General features: G+C 42.1%; 1 protein-coding gene across 4 annotated transcripts; it reads right to left on the bottom strand.

Moving 5' to 3' along the window:
- Positions 1-1,194: 1,194 nt before the first annotated feature.
- Positions 1,195-17,541, bottom strand: TMEM218 (transmembrane protein 218). 4 transcript variants are annotated; one of them, XM_015074075.3, is made up of 4 exons: positions 17,396-17,541; positions 6,183-6,292; positions 5,192-5,294; positions 1,195-1,928 (listed from the first exon to the last, which is right to left on the bottom strand). In XM_015074075.3, exons 2-4 carry the CDS (start codon positions 6,290-6,292, stop codon positions 1,794-1,796), a joined length of 348 nt encoding a protein of 115 aa, XP_014929561.1. In that variant the 5' UTR covers positions 17,396-17,541; the 3' UTR covers positions 1,195-1,793. The 4 variants fall into 4 exon arrangements, with proteins under 4 accessions (XP_014929561.1, XP_014929560.1, XP_026892656.1 ...); XM_015074074.3 differs by having other exon boundaries at positions 17,315-17,416; XM_027036855.2 differs by lacking the exon at positions 17,396-17,541 and adding an exon at positions 17,347-17,391.
- Positions 17,542-17,637: the final 96 nt, after the last annotated feature.

Below are 17,637 nucleotides of genomic sequence, written 5' to 3'. Positions count from 1 at the left end.
TTGTTAGGAGTCCGTGCTCCACTTGGGCTGGTTCAATGTCTCTGCACAGAGACTCACAGGTATCTGGAAGCTTCAGTGCAAGTGTTCAGAGAGGAGGACAAAGCCTGACTCCCAGCTTGCCCAACTTCCCTCCATATGTTTGCATTCTCCTTTCTCCCCTCCAATCTGGTTGGAGGGATATTTCTCCTTTCCTTACCTGTGGGCCCTAGGCTAGACGAAGAGATGATTTCCTTTGAATGGTTCTATGGCAAAGCCTTATCTGCAAAGGTTTTCTGAACTGAATAAGATACAGTTCAAATGCAGAAATAAATATATCTGGCCCTCACCAGCCCATGACTCCCAAAAGTCACCCATTCTCTCCTCTTTTAACTTAGAGCTTAGCCCCCACTGGGGTGGTGGGATGGGATCTTCTCTACACTGACAAGAGGATCCAGGAGAGAAAGTGAAGGAGATGTGGCCCTGACTTCCTCAAGCTCTCAAAGTCCCACAAAGCTCAGCATGTTTTCTTTTCAGTCCAGAGACAGGCCCTGGAGTCTGTTACGCCTGGGCACACACACTGGATGTTATATGATGCCTGGGCAAGTTAGTTCATCTCCTTAAGCCTTAATTTTTTTCTACTTTAAAACAGAATGATAAAAATAGATAATAATCTATAATAATTACATATATAACATATATATTATATATATAATCTTTAAACCTAAAATTTAAATAAATTGGGTTTCAGGGTAACTAGTGTCATATTGGCATAAAGTACGTGCTCAAAGTTCTCCTTCCAACTTGTTTTCTTGTTCTTAATTTTAAGTCAGAAGATCCTTCTTCATTTAGTTCTAGGGAGTCAGGAGAGACTTCCAAAGTAGAAACAGCCCAGAGTCCCTCCATTTAATGACAAATCTTGGGTGATCTAGGATTTCAGATAGGCATAAAGTTGTATCTATTCCTAGGAACATACATTTCTTACCAGCTTTGGAGAAAGAGCTACAAAGCTCTACAAAGATGAAAAGAAATGATAATAATCCAAAATGGACTTTATAGTAATTAAAGAAGGCACACAAAGGCTACCAAATCCTGAAAGAATCCAGAGATCCACAGAAACAAGACAAACAATCAACATTTCCATACCCTTCTTCTAATCCCCAAGCAAACTTGAAATATAGAATATAGACTGAGAAAGTCTTGGCCAAGAGTCTGAGGTGAAAGTCGGTCCTTCGGTTGTTTATTGCTTTATTATAGCAGAGAGAAGTGACACCCATTGCTTGTATAGATTCTGTGACACCATATGCACACTGGTCAACAACCAACATCTGGGTAAGTCTTCCAACTCATCACATTAAAATAAGCTTTCGAACTTGGAGTGCCTTTCCTTTCCAACTGATCCCAACCTTGTAACTAAGAATCTTGTGTATTATCAAAAGGATGAGATTCTGCTGTCTGGACAGGGGAAGCCAAAGTGCTCCTTTTCCCAAAATCCACTTAATGATGTCTTGATTGAAAATCTACCAGAAGCAGATCACTATCTTTATTTCCCTGTCGAAACAGAAAACCTGAGGAACAAGTGCTAAGAAGATAGCGGTATCCCTCGGAAGATGGTGAGAATCGCCTCTGCAGGGCCAATTTTGCAACCCCATTTTTGGAATCCAGGATTCAAGAGATTTATCCTAGTCATGAATGGATATTTCTCTGATCTTAAGGCATGAAGGCTGTCAAAACAAGGCTCTGAACAGTACCTTTCTGCTCATTAATGACATCAAAAGCGAAGGACAGAACAGGGTCTTGGCTTTCCTGAATAGTGCTCAGTAGGACCGCAGTGGTTTGGCATAGATTGGCTCCAGGATATGATGAATGAGAACCAAAAAGAGGCCTCCAAGGAAGACAGCAGTGAGGAAAGCCAGCAGGACATAGCGGCCAATGAAAAAGGAATCCACAATCTGCAGAAAGAAACATCAAAAAGGAAATTACTATCACTTCAGCACCCTGGTTGTGCTCATCTGAAATCTTTGATGAGTGGGCCCAGAGTCTGTTTGTATTTGTGACTTCCAGAAACATCCTGATCTGAGTCTCTTCTGTAAATGGTTGGGAAATAACTCCCTGAGCTGGAAATACAAGATAAAGAAAAGATTAATGAAGTACAGGGGGGGAAAAAAAAGGCTCAATATAGGAGGTTTCATAAACACTCCAAAGACCTTAGATGAGCTCTTTTATGTTCTGAAATCAGTTATCTGAAGGAGTTCATGAGAAGCTTGCTTCCTTGGTCTTAGAAAGTCTCATTTTTGTTGTTGTTAACTTTTTATTATGGAGAATTTTAAATATATATAAAAATATAACAGCATAACCCCCTGTATCCAAGATCGAAGCCCCCAACTCATCAACCTGCTGCTGTTTCAGGAGGGCTCATTTTCAAAATGGAAAGGTGATTCTTGAAAATTTTCATCAGAAGTGTCCTGAACCCTAACATTCATAACCCAGTACTCCAAGGGTTAGGTTAAATGGCCTTTTGCCTGAGACACTAAAATCCTTACAGGATAAATAACGTGCCCTAATCATACAGTTGGCTGTCTGGCAACCAGTCATAGTTGAGGCCCCAAAGCTGTTGGTCTTTGCTGACAAAACCTATACTTCAGAGTTGGCTCTGCCCACTTGTCCACTGTCCACTGCCAGGGCACTACTCTCCCCAGACCCAAATGGTCCCAATGCTTAAATTGGGACAGGAAAAAACAACTGAATTTATCGATCTAATGGAGAGGGAATATGAACCAAATGACAGGGTGATTTCACAGCTTCCCAAAGGGAATAGAATCCCAAATGCTTGCAAGGCAATGGAGGTAGACAGGATAGTGACCCAAAAATGTCTACATCCTAATCTCCAGAAATGGTGAATATGTTAGATTACATGGCAAAGGAATTAAGGTTGCTGATTGGCTGACCTTAAAATAGGGAGATTAGCCTGAGTTATCCAATCCAGGGGGCCCGGTCTAATCACATGGGTCCTTAAACATGGAAGAGCGAGGTGGAAGAGAAGGTCAAAGAAAGAGATGTCAAGATGGAAGTAGAGTCAGTGGGATGTTACCTTGCTGGTTCTAAAGATGGAGCCAGGGGGCCACTAGCCAAGGGTGGACTCTAGAAGCTAGGAAGGGCAAAGAAACAGATTCTTCCCCAGAACCTCCAGGAAGGAGTACAGCCCTGCCAACCCCTTGATTTTAGCGCAGTGAGGCTGCATCTGGACTTCTAACTTACAGAACTGTAAGACAGTACATCTGTGTTGCAAACCTAAGTTGCTGATTTGTTACAGCAGCAATAGGAAACTAATACAGTGGCAATACACAAAGTACCTGTCAAGTCCTAGCGCTGCTCTGATTGCTGAGATCCAAAGATACCAAGAAAAAAAGGGCCACTCCAGAGATTACCCCAACAGCCAACTTACAACAAAGGTCAGTTTGATAAAACAGCTTTAACATAACTTTGACCTTGGCTCCAGTACTGAACAAGTCTCTTGCGGGCTACATGTTTGCTCGTTTGACACGTTTCACTTTTTAATTAGCCAATTAGCAGGCCTTGGGTGCAGAAGGCCCAGGTCATGTATTATTGATACAGTATTGAGCCAGGCTGCTGCAGGGGCCGGTTCTCAAAACCTGAAAATGAGAACACCAATTCTGCTGGCCATGCTGACGGACATATTTTGCTCAAACCTCATTCTTGTCTCGTGGGTCTGAAACTCCTATGACAGAGGATAGAGGAATTAAATTCGAAACAGTGTTTGCTCTGTGTCCTTCTTCGAATATTCACATCTGCAGCAATCCAGAAATATAGTTGCCTTCATCACTCTCTCCCTTTCAGACAGGGAAATGGAGGTGGGAGTCTATTCCTGGCTCCCACACGTGGTACTTACACTGACAGGGTGGTTTTCAAATGCTGATAAACACCTGACGTGTATGGAAATAATTCCTTAAATTTGTGTGGTTCCTTGGACTTTTCAGAGCAAATTGCCTCCCTTTTGCCAGGACTAGTCCTAGATAGAGTTAGAAATGTGTTCCAATTTTAGTTCAGAAGTTGTATAATTTTGTGTACTGTTGTCTGGTGTCAAATACTCACCCATGAACTCTCTGGGATGGCCCCCAATATTCTGTTGAGTCCCCAACAATGAAGGTTTTGCAGACAGACCTCAGCTTGAATCCTTGCTCTGCCTCTTCCCATATATGTATGACCTTGGGCAAGTTACTTTAACCTCTTATAGCCTCAGTGTCCTTACCTATAAAATGGGGATAATAACAGCACCTACTTCATACTATTTAGGCTTGTCTTAAGGTTTAAGTGAGATCATGCAAACAACGTGTTTAGCAAACAACCTCACGCACAGTAACCCCTTAAACAATATTAGCTATTATTATTATTACCACTTTAAAAATGAAAATGGGGGGTTGGGAGGAGGTGCTAGAAGGTAGATGGGAGGTAGGAAGTCAATGCCATTACCAAGATCTGAGGGTAAAGTCAGAGCCCCAGCCCAGAATGGACTAGAATAGGTGGGGTCTCCAGAGAAGGGCTATGAGAGACAGGTTAACAAGCCCCCTAGAGAGGTGGGTGCTGGCGGATGGTGTTCCAGGAACTAGGGCCAGCTGATCTCCCAGACTACTGTCAGTGCTGAATTCACCTGTCTCTACAATTACTGCCTTCCACAGAAATTCTCTTTCTCCACTGATCTCTACGGAAAGTACTCTCTTCACATCACAAGTGGAGAAAATCAAACACGGGGAGGGCAACCCCGAGGGCGCTGCATACACTTTGGCCAGGATCCGACTTCCTGAGCCCAGACTACCAGGATGAGGATGCTTTCATTTCAGGGCCAGGCCCTGTTCCTGTTCCTAACTCACTGCCTCCTCTCCAGCCCCACAGGATCAGGTGGCTTTTGGACACACTGCTTGTTCAACTCGATGCACAGTGGGGATGCGCTCCAATCAGGCAAATAACTGCCCAGTGGTCTTGCACGTGGGAATCAGAGTGAGATTCTCAGTCTGGGTGGAAGGAGAGGGGAATTTAAAACTCCCTCTCGGCTTTCCCCACCTTTGTTTTAACTTTACACTTCTAACACATGTCGGCCGACCTGACATCGGGGAACACCTCAGGGCAGGATGGAGGTCTAGACCAAGAGAAGCAAGAGTTATAACTCAGGAGGGCAAAATAAAACCAATAGTTTTACCTTCATTTCGACCTCTGGGGCTGGGACTTCACTGGCTCGAGGGAAGACCAGCAGAACTGATGTGATGATTAGAGCACCGAGGAATACAAAAATGACAGAGAACCTGGGGTCAAAAGACAGAATGTCACAAGCACGCTTTACAGATTCCTCTCTAATCAGTGAGGTCTGGACTGGCTCTTCCTTGGAGCCAATATTCTAAGTTTCAGTCTATTAACAAGGCCTAGAGACCTGCTGTCCACACTGTCCAGCGAATTTAGAAATGGTCTCTCCTTCATCCCAAAGCCCTTCTTTCTAGACAGGTCCCCAGCTGGATTCATTCCTATTTATTCCCATAATTCCCAATTCCTAAGAATGGGAATTGGTAGTTTCAATTTTTGCCTCTGCAAAAAATGTCATAATCAGGAAAAATCAAAGCAGCCCTCCCCTCTTCTCAATCTCTCAGTTTGTTTTCAGACTGGAATACTTTGGTAAATCACATAGTTCGCTGCTTCATACCGATACTGTCTGGCCAGAGCACAGCTCTATCGCGTTGTTAAAGTCAGTGTTCTGAGGCCAGTGCCCGAGAGAGAACCAGCCCAAGCCCTTGGTGCTCCTGAAGTGTCCCTAGGCCCAGGTTAGAGCCTCAAGACTGGACCTGCATGTGCCCTAAGTCTGAACAATTAAGACACACACACACACACACACACACACACACACACACACACACACACCAAGAAATTCACAGGCAGCAAAAGCAGATTTCCTTTTCATCTCTCATGTCCCCCCATCTCCTCTACCGTGAAAACTAGAAAACACCACTTCCCTTCTCTCACCTCTGCTTCAAAGCATCAATAATACAGTCAGTGCTTATGACAACAGGTTAAAATACAATTCATTCAAACTGCCAGTAATTGCAGAAATGGTCTTCTGGATTCTAAATGTTTAATAAGCATCAGTGATTTCGCTTCTAATTGCTTTTACCTTGGACTCTCAGCTGGAGAGAAAGCCTTACCTCGCTACACCAGATGCTCTGGACAGCAGCACACACAGCAGCAGCACTAACACCCAGAGCAGGGCTAAGATGAACACGCCAGCCCCCACTCCGAGCACTGTGCCAGCCATCTGTGGGAGAAAGGAAGCATAAGCACTGCACCCCAGCTCAGCCCTGGGGCCTTCCCACCACCATAAAGTGTCTGCCCTCTGTGTGCAGGTACTGCCTGTCTTCCACACACTCCCTGCTTTTATAATGGTGTTCAGACAAAAACAAATACAAATACACATATAAACACAAATACAAATACAGAAAGTCCAAACTCATTATGATGAACTTCTGATGACTGGTGTGATAGGATGCATCAGTACAGGTCTTTGGGAATGTCCAATCCCTCAATAGGAATTAGAAATTTAAAATCCCCAAACCTTTCTTTTCAGTGAGGACAGAGAGGTTGCTTTTTGCTCCATGTGGGTCATTTCAAATTTGGTATGTGAGTTCTAGTTTGGCTTCCCCAACCCACAGCATCAAGCTGAACTCGCTCTTGATATAAAATGCTAACGGAGGGCTGTGAAGGCACCAGGACTCAAGTCAAGCACTACGGAGCCAATGTGGAAGTTGAAGCCCTCAGGCCAAGTCTGTGGTGTGAGCTTTGACTTCCCAGTCACAAGACAGAAATGTCCCACTCTATGGTTGAGTTTTTATTCATAAAAGGAAGCAAACTCCTAAGTCCTTGAAGACAGCGATGATGAAGAGAGGAGCCGTCACTATTTTGAGCATCCACAGTTTGCTAAGTACCTTACACACATATTTCATTTAATCATGGAAGCAGGCTTCTGAGGTAGATATTATTATAGCCACATTACAGAAGAGGTAACTGAGGTATAAGGTGAAGGGATATGTGTTAACAAACCAGTGGCTTACAACAAAACATTGTTCTCTCATAGTTCTGGAGGCCAGAAGTCTGAAATCAAGGTGTCAGCCAGGCCCAGCTTTCTCCAAAGGCTCTAGGGCAGAATGCTTCCTGGCTCTTATAGCTTCTGGAGGTCCAGGCATTTCTTGGCTTGTGGCTGCATGGCTCCAGTCTCTGCTTCTGTCTTCCCATGGCCTTCTCCTGTGTGTCTCTGTCTCCTCCTCTTCTGTCCCTTATGAGGACACTTGTGGTGGATTTAGGGTCCCCCTGAAGAATCTGGTTTGATCTCATCCTCAAGATCCTCAACTATGTCTGTGCAGACCCTTCTTCCACATAAAGTCACATTCAGTTTCCAGGGATTAGGAGGTGGGCACAATCTTTTCAGGGGCCACCATTGGACCCACTCCACTGATTCTATAGCACCTCCCCCGATCTTCCCCTTCTGGATCAGAGACAAATCTTAAGCAAATAAATTCCTCCTCAGTTGATGGTTTTCCTTACCCTGATGGTCTAAATACCACAAAAATTATGATCTATGAGAAGTTCTGTTATAAAGGCATTGGAAAGATCAGAAAGGAAGCCCTAAGCATGAACTGTCAAAAAACCAAACAAACACTTATTCAATCAACATCTATTATGTGCCTACCACGTAAAGCATTGTGTCACAGTCTGGGGATCATGAGGGTAAATAAGACATACCTTGTGACAGAAGCTGCAGGCCCCCTGGAGAACACCGTCATGTGAACAGCTCTCCACACCATATTGTGATAGGAGACAAAGTACGGTGGGAACTGAGATAGTGAGGAGGGCTTTACCAGGGAGGTGACTTCACACAGACCCCTTTGGGGAAGAATCAGTGTGGCAAGATGACGGGTAGGAATGGGGTGGGCAGAGAGAGGAGTGGTAGCAGATGAGGCTGGGCTCCCACTTGCCTCTCTAACTGGGGCACACCCCCCCCCCATTCGAGCACATGGTTTCATCTCGGTAATTCTAAACTGCCAGGTGTTCTCCACCTCTGGCTCCTTGTACTTGCTGGTTCCACTACCTAGAATTAGCCCCCGGCCCCCAACAAGCCCTCTAATATTTGCACGGCTGGCCTCTCCTCATCCTCCTGATTTCAGCTTTAAATGTAACTTCCTCAGAGAGGTCTCACCTGTCGGCTCTCGCTAACATAACCCCCAAACAACTGCTCTCCATCATGCCTTATTTCCTTCAGGGGACGTTTCACTAACTGTAGTTCCCATTTTTACTTATTGTTTACAGGCTGACTTTCTGTGTCTCCAGCCAGTATGGTGAACTCCAGGAGGGCAGAGACGTTATTTCTTGCTCACCACAGTATCCCCAGCTCTCCCCACTGATGTTATGAGCAAGAAATATTTGTTGGATGAATAAATGAAGCAGTGCTAACAAGTCCACAGAAATCAAGTAAAGGGGTGATAGGATCATACTTAGCTTTAGAAAGATGACTGTAACTTCTGGTCGATATGCTGGACAGACCTAACAAGGAAAGTACCTCACACAACAGTGAACCCATAGAAATGCTTAATAAAATAGAGCAAAAAGAATTCAATACACAGTGGAGCTCAGAAGCAATAAAGGAAAATCCTTAAGTGCTATAAATGAAAGTGTAATTCAAAGCCTGAGTGTAAGCAGGAGCTGAGCCCAAAGGTCTACAGGGTACCAAAACCAGCTGCAGACTTTTGCAGTGGTCCTCTCCCAGACAGATGAAGTCTTAGACCCATGATACAGAGAACTGAAAATGAGAGAAGGCATCAACAGCATTATTGATAATAGCCAAACTACGGGAAGGCCCAAATGTCCACTGACTGATGAATGGATAAAGAAGATGTGGTGTGTGTGTGTGTGTGTGTGTGTGTGTGATGGAATATTACTCAACCATCAAAAAGAATGAAATCTTGCCATTTGCAACAACATGGATGGAGCTACAGTGCATTATGCTAAGTGAAATGATAAGTCAGCCAGAGAAAGACAAATACCGTAAGATTTCATTCACATGTGGAATTTAAGAAACAAAACAGATGAACATATGGTGGGGGGGAGAAAAAAGAGAAATAGACACAAATCATAAGAGACTCTTGATGACAGAGAACAAACTGAGTGTTGATGGAGGGAGGTGGGGGGATGGGCAGATGGGTGATGGGTATGAAAAAGAGTACTTCTTATAATGAGCACTGGGTGTTGTATGTAAGTAATGAATCTCTGAATTCTACTACTGAAACCAATATTGCACTATATGTTAACTAACTAGAATTTATTTTTTTAATATTTATTTATTTTAAGAGAGAGAAAGACAGTGTACATGAGCGGGGAAGGGGCAGAGAGAGAGGAAGACAGAGAATCCCAAGCATGCTCCACATTGTTAGTGCAGAGCCTGATGCAGGACTCAAACTCATGAACCTTGAGATCATGACCTGAGCTGAAATCAAGAGTGGGACACTTAACCAACTGAGCCACCCAGGCGCTCCATTAACTAACTACAATTTAAATAAAAATTTGAAAAAATAAGAAAAGATCAAGGCCTAAAGCTAAGCCCTGAAAGGGCTCACCTCTCTTTGAAATAGGGACTAAAACATCTGCTGCTGACTTAGGTTGGAAGAAAGTTGGCCAAGGACCTCAGGCCATGGATGAAAAAAGAGTAACCCAAGAGGAATCTGATTCCTAATCCCACACCACATGCAGGTGTGGGGTTCAAATCATACTACCAAAGTGCTATGGGGATCGCAAGTAGTAAGGTCAACATAAAACCAGTCCAAAAGTGAGAAACCCATAACAGCCCGGCAGAGACAACTGAAACCTTTCTGTAGGGATGCTGCACAAGTCGGCATGCAAGGCTCCTGTGAGACTGGGTATAAAATAAAGATGTTTTCAGACATACAAAGACTGAAATGGAGCTCACCTGTCATAGGTGTACTTGAGCAAGAATGAAAATGAACCAAGAAAGAAGGCATGAGATGTAAGGAGTAATGGTGAGAAGAATACTGGGAAATATTGATGGTAAAGATTTCTGTAACGATAAGAAGGGCACACTTTTTGAAGAGTTAAAAACAAAGAACAACAGCAACATATTTATGGATATGTCTCCTCAGTCAAGGAAACCAAAAGCAAAAAGAAAATATTGGGACTACACCAAAATAAAAAGCTTTCATGCAACAAAGGAAACTATCAACAAAACAAAAAGGCAACCTAGTGAATGGGAGAAGATATTTGCAAATATGTCCCATAAAGGGTTAATACCCAAAACATGTAAAGAACTATAACTCAACACCAAAAAACCCACTCTAATTAAAAACTGGGTAGGGGCGCCTGGGTGGCTCACTCAGTTAGGCCTCTGACTCTTGATTTCTGCTCAGGTCATGGTCTCATGGTTCATGAGATTGAGCCCCACATTGGCCTCTGCACTGACAACAAGCCTGCTTGAGATTCTCCCTCTCCCTCTCTCTCTGCCCTTCCCATCTCATGCTCTTTCTCTCTCTCTCTCTCTCTCTCAAAATAAGTAAATAAAATCATTTTTAAGAAAGAAAAAAAATGGGTAGAGGACATGAAGAAACATTTTCCAAAAAAGACCTACAGATGGCCAACAGACACATGAGAAGATGCTCAACATTACTCATCAGGGAAATGCAAATCAAAACCACAATGAGATACATCACACTAACCAGAATGGCTGGGATTAAAAAGACAAGAGATAGTAAGTGTTGGTGAGGATGTGGATAAAAAGGAAGCCTCATACACTATTGGTGAAACAAATTGGTACAACTACTGTGGAAAATGGCACAGAGGTTCCTCAAAAAAATCAAAAATAGATATATCATATGATCTGGGGCACTTGGGTGGCTCAATTGGTTGAGTGTCCAATGTTTGATCTCAGCTCAGGTCATGATCTCATGGTTCAGGAGATTGAGCCCCACCTTGGGCTCTGGCTGACACTGTGGAGCCTACTTAGGATTCTCTCTCCCCTGTTTGCCCCCTCCCCAGCTCATGCTCTCTCTTTCCTCACCTCTCAAAATAAATAAACTCTAAAAAAAAGAAAGAAAGAAAGAAAAAAGAAAGAAAGAAAGAAAGAAAGACTATATATATGACTTAATATTTGGGTATGTACCCAAAAAAAATGGAAACACTAATTTGAAATGATACATGCACCCATATGTTTATTGCAGCATTTATTTACAGTAGCCAAAATATGGAAGCAACCTAAGTGTCCATCAATAGATGAATGGATAAAGAAGATGTGATACACACACACACACACACACACACACACACACACACACACACAGACACTGGAATATTACTCAGCCATAAAAAAGAATTAAATCTTGCCATTTGCAACAACATGGATGAAGCTAGAGAGCATTATGCTAAGTGAAATAAACTAGAGAAAGACAAATAACATATAATGTCATCATATGTGGAACTGAACAAACAAAACAAGTGAACAAACAAAAAAACCAGACTCTTAAATACAGAGAACAAACTGGTGGTTGCCTTAGGGGAGGTAGGTGGAGGGTGGGTGAAATAGATGAAGGGGATTAAGATCCCACAAATCATGAGATGAACTGAGCTGAAATCAAGAGTCAGATGCTTAACCAACTGAGCCATCCAGGTGCCCTTAGATTTTTTTTTTTTAAACCAGCTCTTTGCAAGGAAAGCAAAGGCTGCTACTAAACAGATTGAAAAAGCAAATACAAACAAAAGAAAAACAAGGGGACAGGGGAAATGGGGTGATGTTCAATGGATATAGAATTTCAGTTCTGTAAAATGAAAAAGTTCTAGAGATCTGTTGCACAACAACGTGAATATACTTAAGACTACTTAATTGAACGTTTAAAAATGGTTAAGATGGTAAATTTTATGTGTTTTTTTAACCACAATTAAAAAAAATCTGAAACAATGAGTACTGAGCAAAATAGAATGGGAAGCTTTGAAAGGTATTAATAGCAATATTCACAAAGAGCATAGTGAATAGATACAACTCAGGACAAATGTGAATCTCAAACAAAGCCTCAAAATATATAAAGCCAAAACCACTGCAATAAATGGACAGACCCACAAATTTAGTGGAGATTTTAGTATCTCTCTCTCAGAAACTTAAAGTGGATATACGAACAGCCCATGAATGTGTGAAAAGGTGCTCAATCACATTAGTCATTAGGAACTTGCAAATGAAAACCAAATTGCAAACCCTCTAGATAGCCACCAGAATGGCTGGGGAGCTACAAACTCCCAGTATGAAATAAATAAGTCACAGTGATTCAATACATTGTATACCTGAAACTAATATAACATTGTAGGCCAATTATACTTCAATAATAAAAAAAAAAAGGTAGAGCTAAAATATTTGTCAACAGTTGTGTGGAGGATGAGAAAGGACAGTTCAAAATTAAATCATCTATTATCTTTTTGTTCTGGAGGAGGCAACACCACCAAGTGTTGACAAAGACATGGAGAAATTAGAACCCTGACTCAAACAAGCCAAATGTCACAACTTGGGAAATCTGACCAGTATCTGGATAGTCAATGGTATTAGGGAATAATTATTTATTTGTTAAACTGTGGTGACATTGTGGTCACATGGCTAAAAGATATATATATATGTATATATATATATATATATATATATATATATATAAAGATATATATATATATCTCACCATCTTTATATCTATCTATCACCATCTTTTAGCCATGTGACCACATTTATATATATACATATACATATACACACACACACACATACACACATACATACATACACATAACACAGAGAACAGAAAATTGTGTCTGGGAACTTCATAATTATCCAGGGAGAGGAGGGGAGGGGAGGGTAACATGAAATAAGACTGGTCGTGGGGGAATTGTTGAAGCTGGATCATGAGTACACAAGTGTTGGCTCTAATATTTTTTATACTTTTGAATGTATTTGAAACTTTTGTAATAGAAAGATATGTGTGTGTATAAGTAGGAATAAATCCAAAAAAAGGTGTGTATGGTTTTTACAGCAAAAATTGTTCAACTTTATTAAAAGGTATATATTTTTAAAGGCCCTAGGAGACTAACAAAACAGACCTGAACAGAGAAATAACCTACCTTCCTGGACAGAATGGTTCAATATTAAAAGGTCTCAATATCAATTCAATGCAGTTCTAACCAAAATCTCAAAATAAATTTTTGTGGAACTCATGGAACTTGAAAACGGATCCTCAATTCATATGGAAGAGCAAAAGCCCAAGAATAGCGAAAACAATTTTGAGAACTAGGATGGAGACTTGCCTTTCTTGTTACCAACTGCCGCAAGACACATTATAAAACCAAGGTAATTAAAACAGTGTGATATGGCATAAAGACACATGGATCAGCGGAATAAAATAGAGAATCCAGAAACAGATCCGTGTATTTATGAGAACTTTGTACAGGACAGAGTCGGCTTGGCTTCAGCAGGTAAAGGATTTCATAGATGGTGTTGGGACAAATGATTATCCAATCAGAAAAGAGTAATACTCGACCTCTACTTTATATCCTATACGAGCCAATTTTAAATGGAAAGTAATTCATAATAAAGCAGCATATGTTTAAATATACAAATGTTCAGGCTGACTACACTAGAATACATAATGAAGTACAGCAGTCAGATGCTTGCACCTAAACTTAGAATCGCCACGAACGCAAAAGCTACAAATGCAGGCTCATGCAGGTGTGTTGTATGGCAACTCAAATACCACGAGCTGGGCTGCCTTCGGTTATGCGATCTTCTCAAGTGATGAACAACTCTTGTTAAAGTTCCAAAACACAAGTAAGTATAATTTCCCCTTGATTTACATTTGAGTTGCATTCCTGGAAATTTTACTATAGCAAGCTGTGCCAAAAAAAAAAAAATATATATATATATATATATGTGTATATATATATATACATATATATATAATGTTTATATGAAAAATGGAGTTAGGCTCTAGGCTCAGATTATAAATGGCTACCCTGTGGGACACTCAAAAATTGTGCAGGATGCAGGACAGTTCTTCACTGCAGAACATCTAGCATCCCACCCTGCTCTGTAAACCCCAGTAATGCCGCCAAAATCACAATTATAACCAAGTATGCTCTCACAAATTCCAAAATGACCAACAGGGCAGTACCATCCCCTTGGAGAACCACTGTTCTAGAAAAATTCTTGCATTAAGAGACATGTACAGGGATGTTTATTGCAGCTTTTTTCATAATAGCAAAACATCTGAAAAAACGTTAAGTGTCCACCAATAAGGGAATGGATATGATGTTACACTCATAAGAACGGATACAACATTATACTCATAAGAAACACTTAGAATAAATGAACTTGGCTATCTGTATTGATATGAACATATCTCAAAAACAATGTTGAGGGGCGCCAGGGTGGCTCAGTTGGTTAAACGTCCAACTGATCTTGGCTCAGGTCATGATCTCGCGGTTCGTGGGTTCAAGCCCCATGTTGGGCTCTGTGCTGATGGTGCGGAGCCTGCTTGGTATTCTCTGTATCCCTCTCTGCCCCTTCCCCGCTCACAATCTCTCTCCCTCTCTCTCTCTCAAAAATAAGTAAGCATTAAAAAAAAATTTTTTTAATGTTGAGTAATAAAAGCAAATTACAAAATGAAGCCCACAGTATGACACTACTTGTATTTTTAAAATTAAAAAAAGCAATTTATATCATTTATAATGTACAGATATACCACAGAAATACAAATACATGGGCATGAATGATGTACAACAATTTCAAAAGAATGTTTGCCTCTGGGAGGGAAGAAGGGAGGAAGGTAAATGGGGCCAGAAAAGAGAACAAAAGGGATCTGAGGATTAAATCTGGGATGTTTTATTTATTTCAAAGAAAAAACTGAAGCCGAGGTGCCCAAATGTTAATGTTTGTTAATCCAGTTAATAGGGCATAGGTATTCATTATACTACCCAGTGTGATTGTCTGTTTATGAAATTTTTGAAATAATTCTTAATTTTTAACCAGGTAGCTGGTGGCTCAGTGAATATGAATCGAACTCAGAGACCAGAGATTAGTGACCAATAGGGGACTCTCTGGGTAAGGGATGATGCGGATCTGGACTCCTGCCTTACCTGTGAAAATGGAAAGGGGTGGAGAGAAAAGGTGTTAGAGAAGACTCAGGTTTCCTGCTTGTTTGACTGAGCTGACTTGTACTACCCTAACAAGGTAACTAGTTAAGTTTAATTGCTGCTGTTTTGGATATTGCACAAATAACCTGTAAAACTTGGACCCACTCTAACACCTAGAATACAGGGCAAGTGGTAGCCGAAGCTGGTTCTATTAGAAACATTGTGCTTCAATCCCCCATGGAAGCTTAAATGTTCATGAGACATTGGGGTCCATATAGGACATGGCTTTAAAGTAAGGAGATAAATATCCCCAAGTTCTTATAGGAATGAGGTTCATCACAGGGTGCCTGGGTGGCTTGGTCAGTTAAGCATCTGACTTTGGCTCAGGTCATGATCTCAGGGTTCGTAGGTTCTAGCCCTGGTTTGGGCTCTGTGCTAATGGCTCGGAGTCTGGAGCCTGCTTGGGATTCTGTGTCTCCCTCTCTCTCTGCCCTTCCCCCACTCGCACTCTGCCTCTCTCGCTCTCTCAAAAATAAAGATTAAAAAAAATTTTTTTTAAATAAGAATGAGGTTCATCACTTTATAACCAATCTATACATTTTCACACTAAGCTTGGGAAGGAAAGGCTGGATATAGCATATAGAGTGCTGTTATGGGAAAGGAGTGAACATCTAGTCATTTTATATTGTTAAATTCAGCGTGGGACTAATGCTTGTAATAAAATATGTATTATAAATATGCAAAATGATTAAAACCATGGTGTTTTTGATTAATGTCCAGGACTTTTTCAAACCTGGAGAATGGATGGTTTAGCCAACCTGGTTTCCAAAGTCCATTTACCTAAGTCTATGGCATTTAAAGCAGGTAGACTAGAATCAGAATAAAATAATGTCTCTATTTGAACACCCTGTTTAGTAGCTGACCAGCAGAACAGTTATGAGGCCAATTTCCCCCCTCTGTGCTCATGTTGTGAGGTCCTTCTTTGGAAAGAGATTGCCCAAAACTTTTAGAGGTACATAGAGTGCAGTCCTCATTCATTTACCATTGGTTCTTCATACCCTTTCATGCAGCTCTCAGAGAAAACAGAGAGGCATACGTTAAGGTGCCTGACCCCTGCATGTACAGCCTTATAGATTAAAAATACACTGTTCACCACCGCTGTCAATCATGTGTGAGAATAATAATGGCCATTACAAGATGACTTACAGTTCAATACAAATGTGGATTCCATAGAGGGTAACTTGGCCCTAGTGCTGCTGGTGGTGGGAGATAGGTAGTTCACCCATTCCTGGACTGTCACTGGCTCAAGCCCTTGAAGGCAGAAAACAGGGATTACAGGGGTGAATGGCCCTTCTTCGAGGATTCCTTTTCCCTTTCCTTTATAGCCTTCCAAACCTTCAACTATAATGCGGGGGGGGGGGGGGGGATCATTTATTTTTCTACATTAAACATTCCACTATGGCTTTAATTTTAATATATTAGGATAATGCTCTCACCTTTGTAATTAAGTAGAACGCAAGTCTGGGAAAGATCAATCGTGGAGCTACCTAAATGTCATCCATATGACATCATCTCAACGCACTGAGAGAAAAAGGGGATCGATGGATCCAGATCTCGTCCTCCCACCTCCTTTCCTGGGTGGTGTTTGGACTTGAAGGTACCATAGCGACTATTAGCTGCATCACCATGGGCTCTCCGGACAGCAGCACCCTAGTGCTGGAGCGTCAATAACCCAGGAACCAGGGCTCTAGCGTCTCTCCCCAGCCCTGTAGCTGGTTCAAACTGGCGCAGGAAAACCTCGCCCCCAGGTCTCATTTGAAGAATGTTCGCTCAGCTACCTCCCAGACTGGAAAGATGAAGGTCTCGATCACAAGGTATTGGAATCAGGCACTGACATTTCACTTTCTTAGGAGCATGAAAATTAAACCATTCCTTCTTTCCTAATTAATTTCCCAATTAAGTATTTATTAGCCACCGGGCCTCGGGTCCAGATCTACGCTAAGGGTAAGGGTGCTCTGAGAGTCCAAGCACAGCCACCCACCCACGCTTTCTTCCACACTCCTCAGCCCCAGCCTCCGCCATTCTCCCTTCTCAGCCGCCCCCACTTTTCCCACCTCCCCCTCACCTGGCTCTCCTTCTCCCAGGTCCCCTACTCACACCTCACTGTCCGGCCAGTTCCAGCCCACAGGGGCTTTGATCTACTTACGACGAATCACAAGTGGGTTTTCATCCAGGCGATTCCAGATCCGCTAATCAGCGCCACTCTTTCAACGCCCAGTTTCCTTCTTATTTGCTTACGTCCACAGGGCCTCCAGGCAACGCGGAGCGGGGTGGGTGGGCACGTCGCTCTTCTTTACGCCCTCCGATTGGTCGATGCTTGTGGTCGAGGCTCAAGTTAGATTGGGTCGAGGCAGTCCTGACTCCGCCCCCGTCCCATCCCGTTGTCAA

Source organism: Acinonyx jubatus, chromosome D1, assembly GCF_027475565.1.
Source record: "Acinonyx jubatus isolate Ajub_Pintada_27869175 chromosome D1, VMU_Ajub_asm_v1.0, whole genome shotgun sequence".
NCBI lineage: Eukaryota > Metazoa > Chordata > Mammalia > Carnivora > Felidae > Acinonyx > Acinonyx jubatus.
This window is presented reverse-complemented; position numbering and strand designations above follow the sequence as displayed.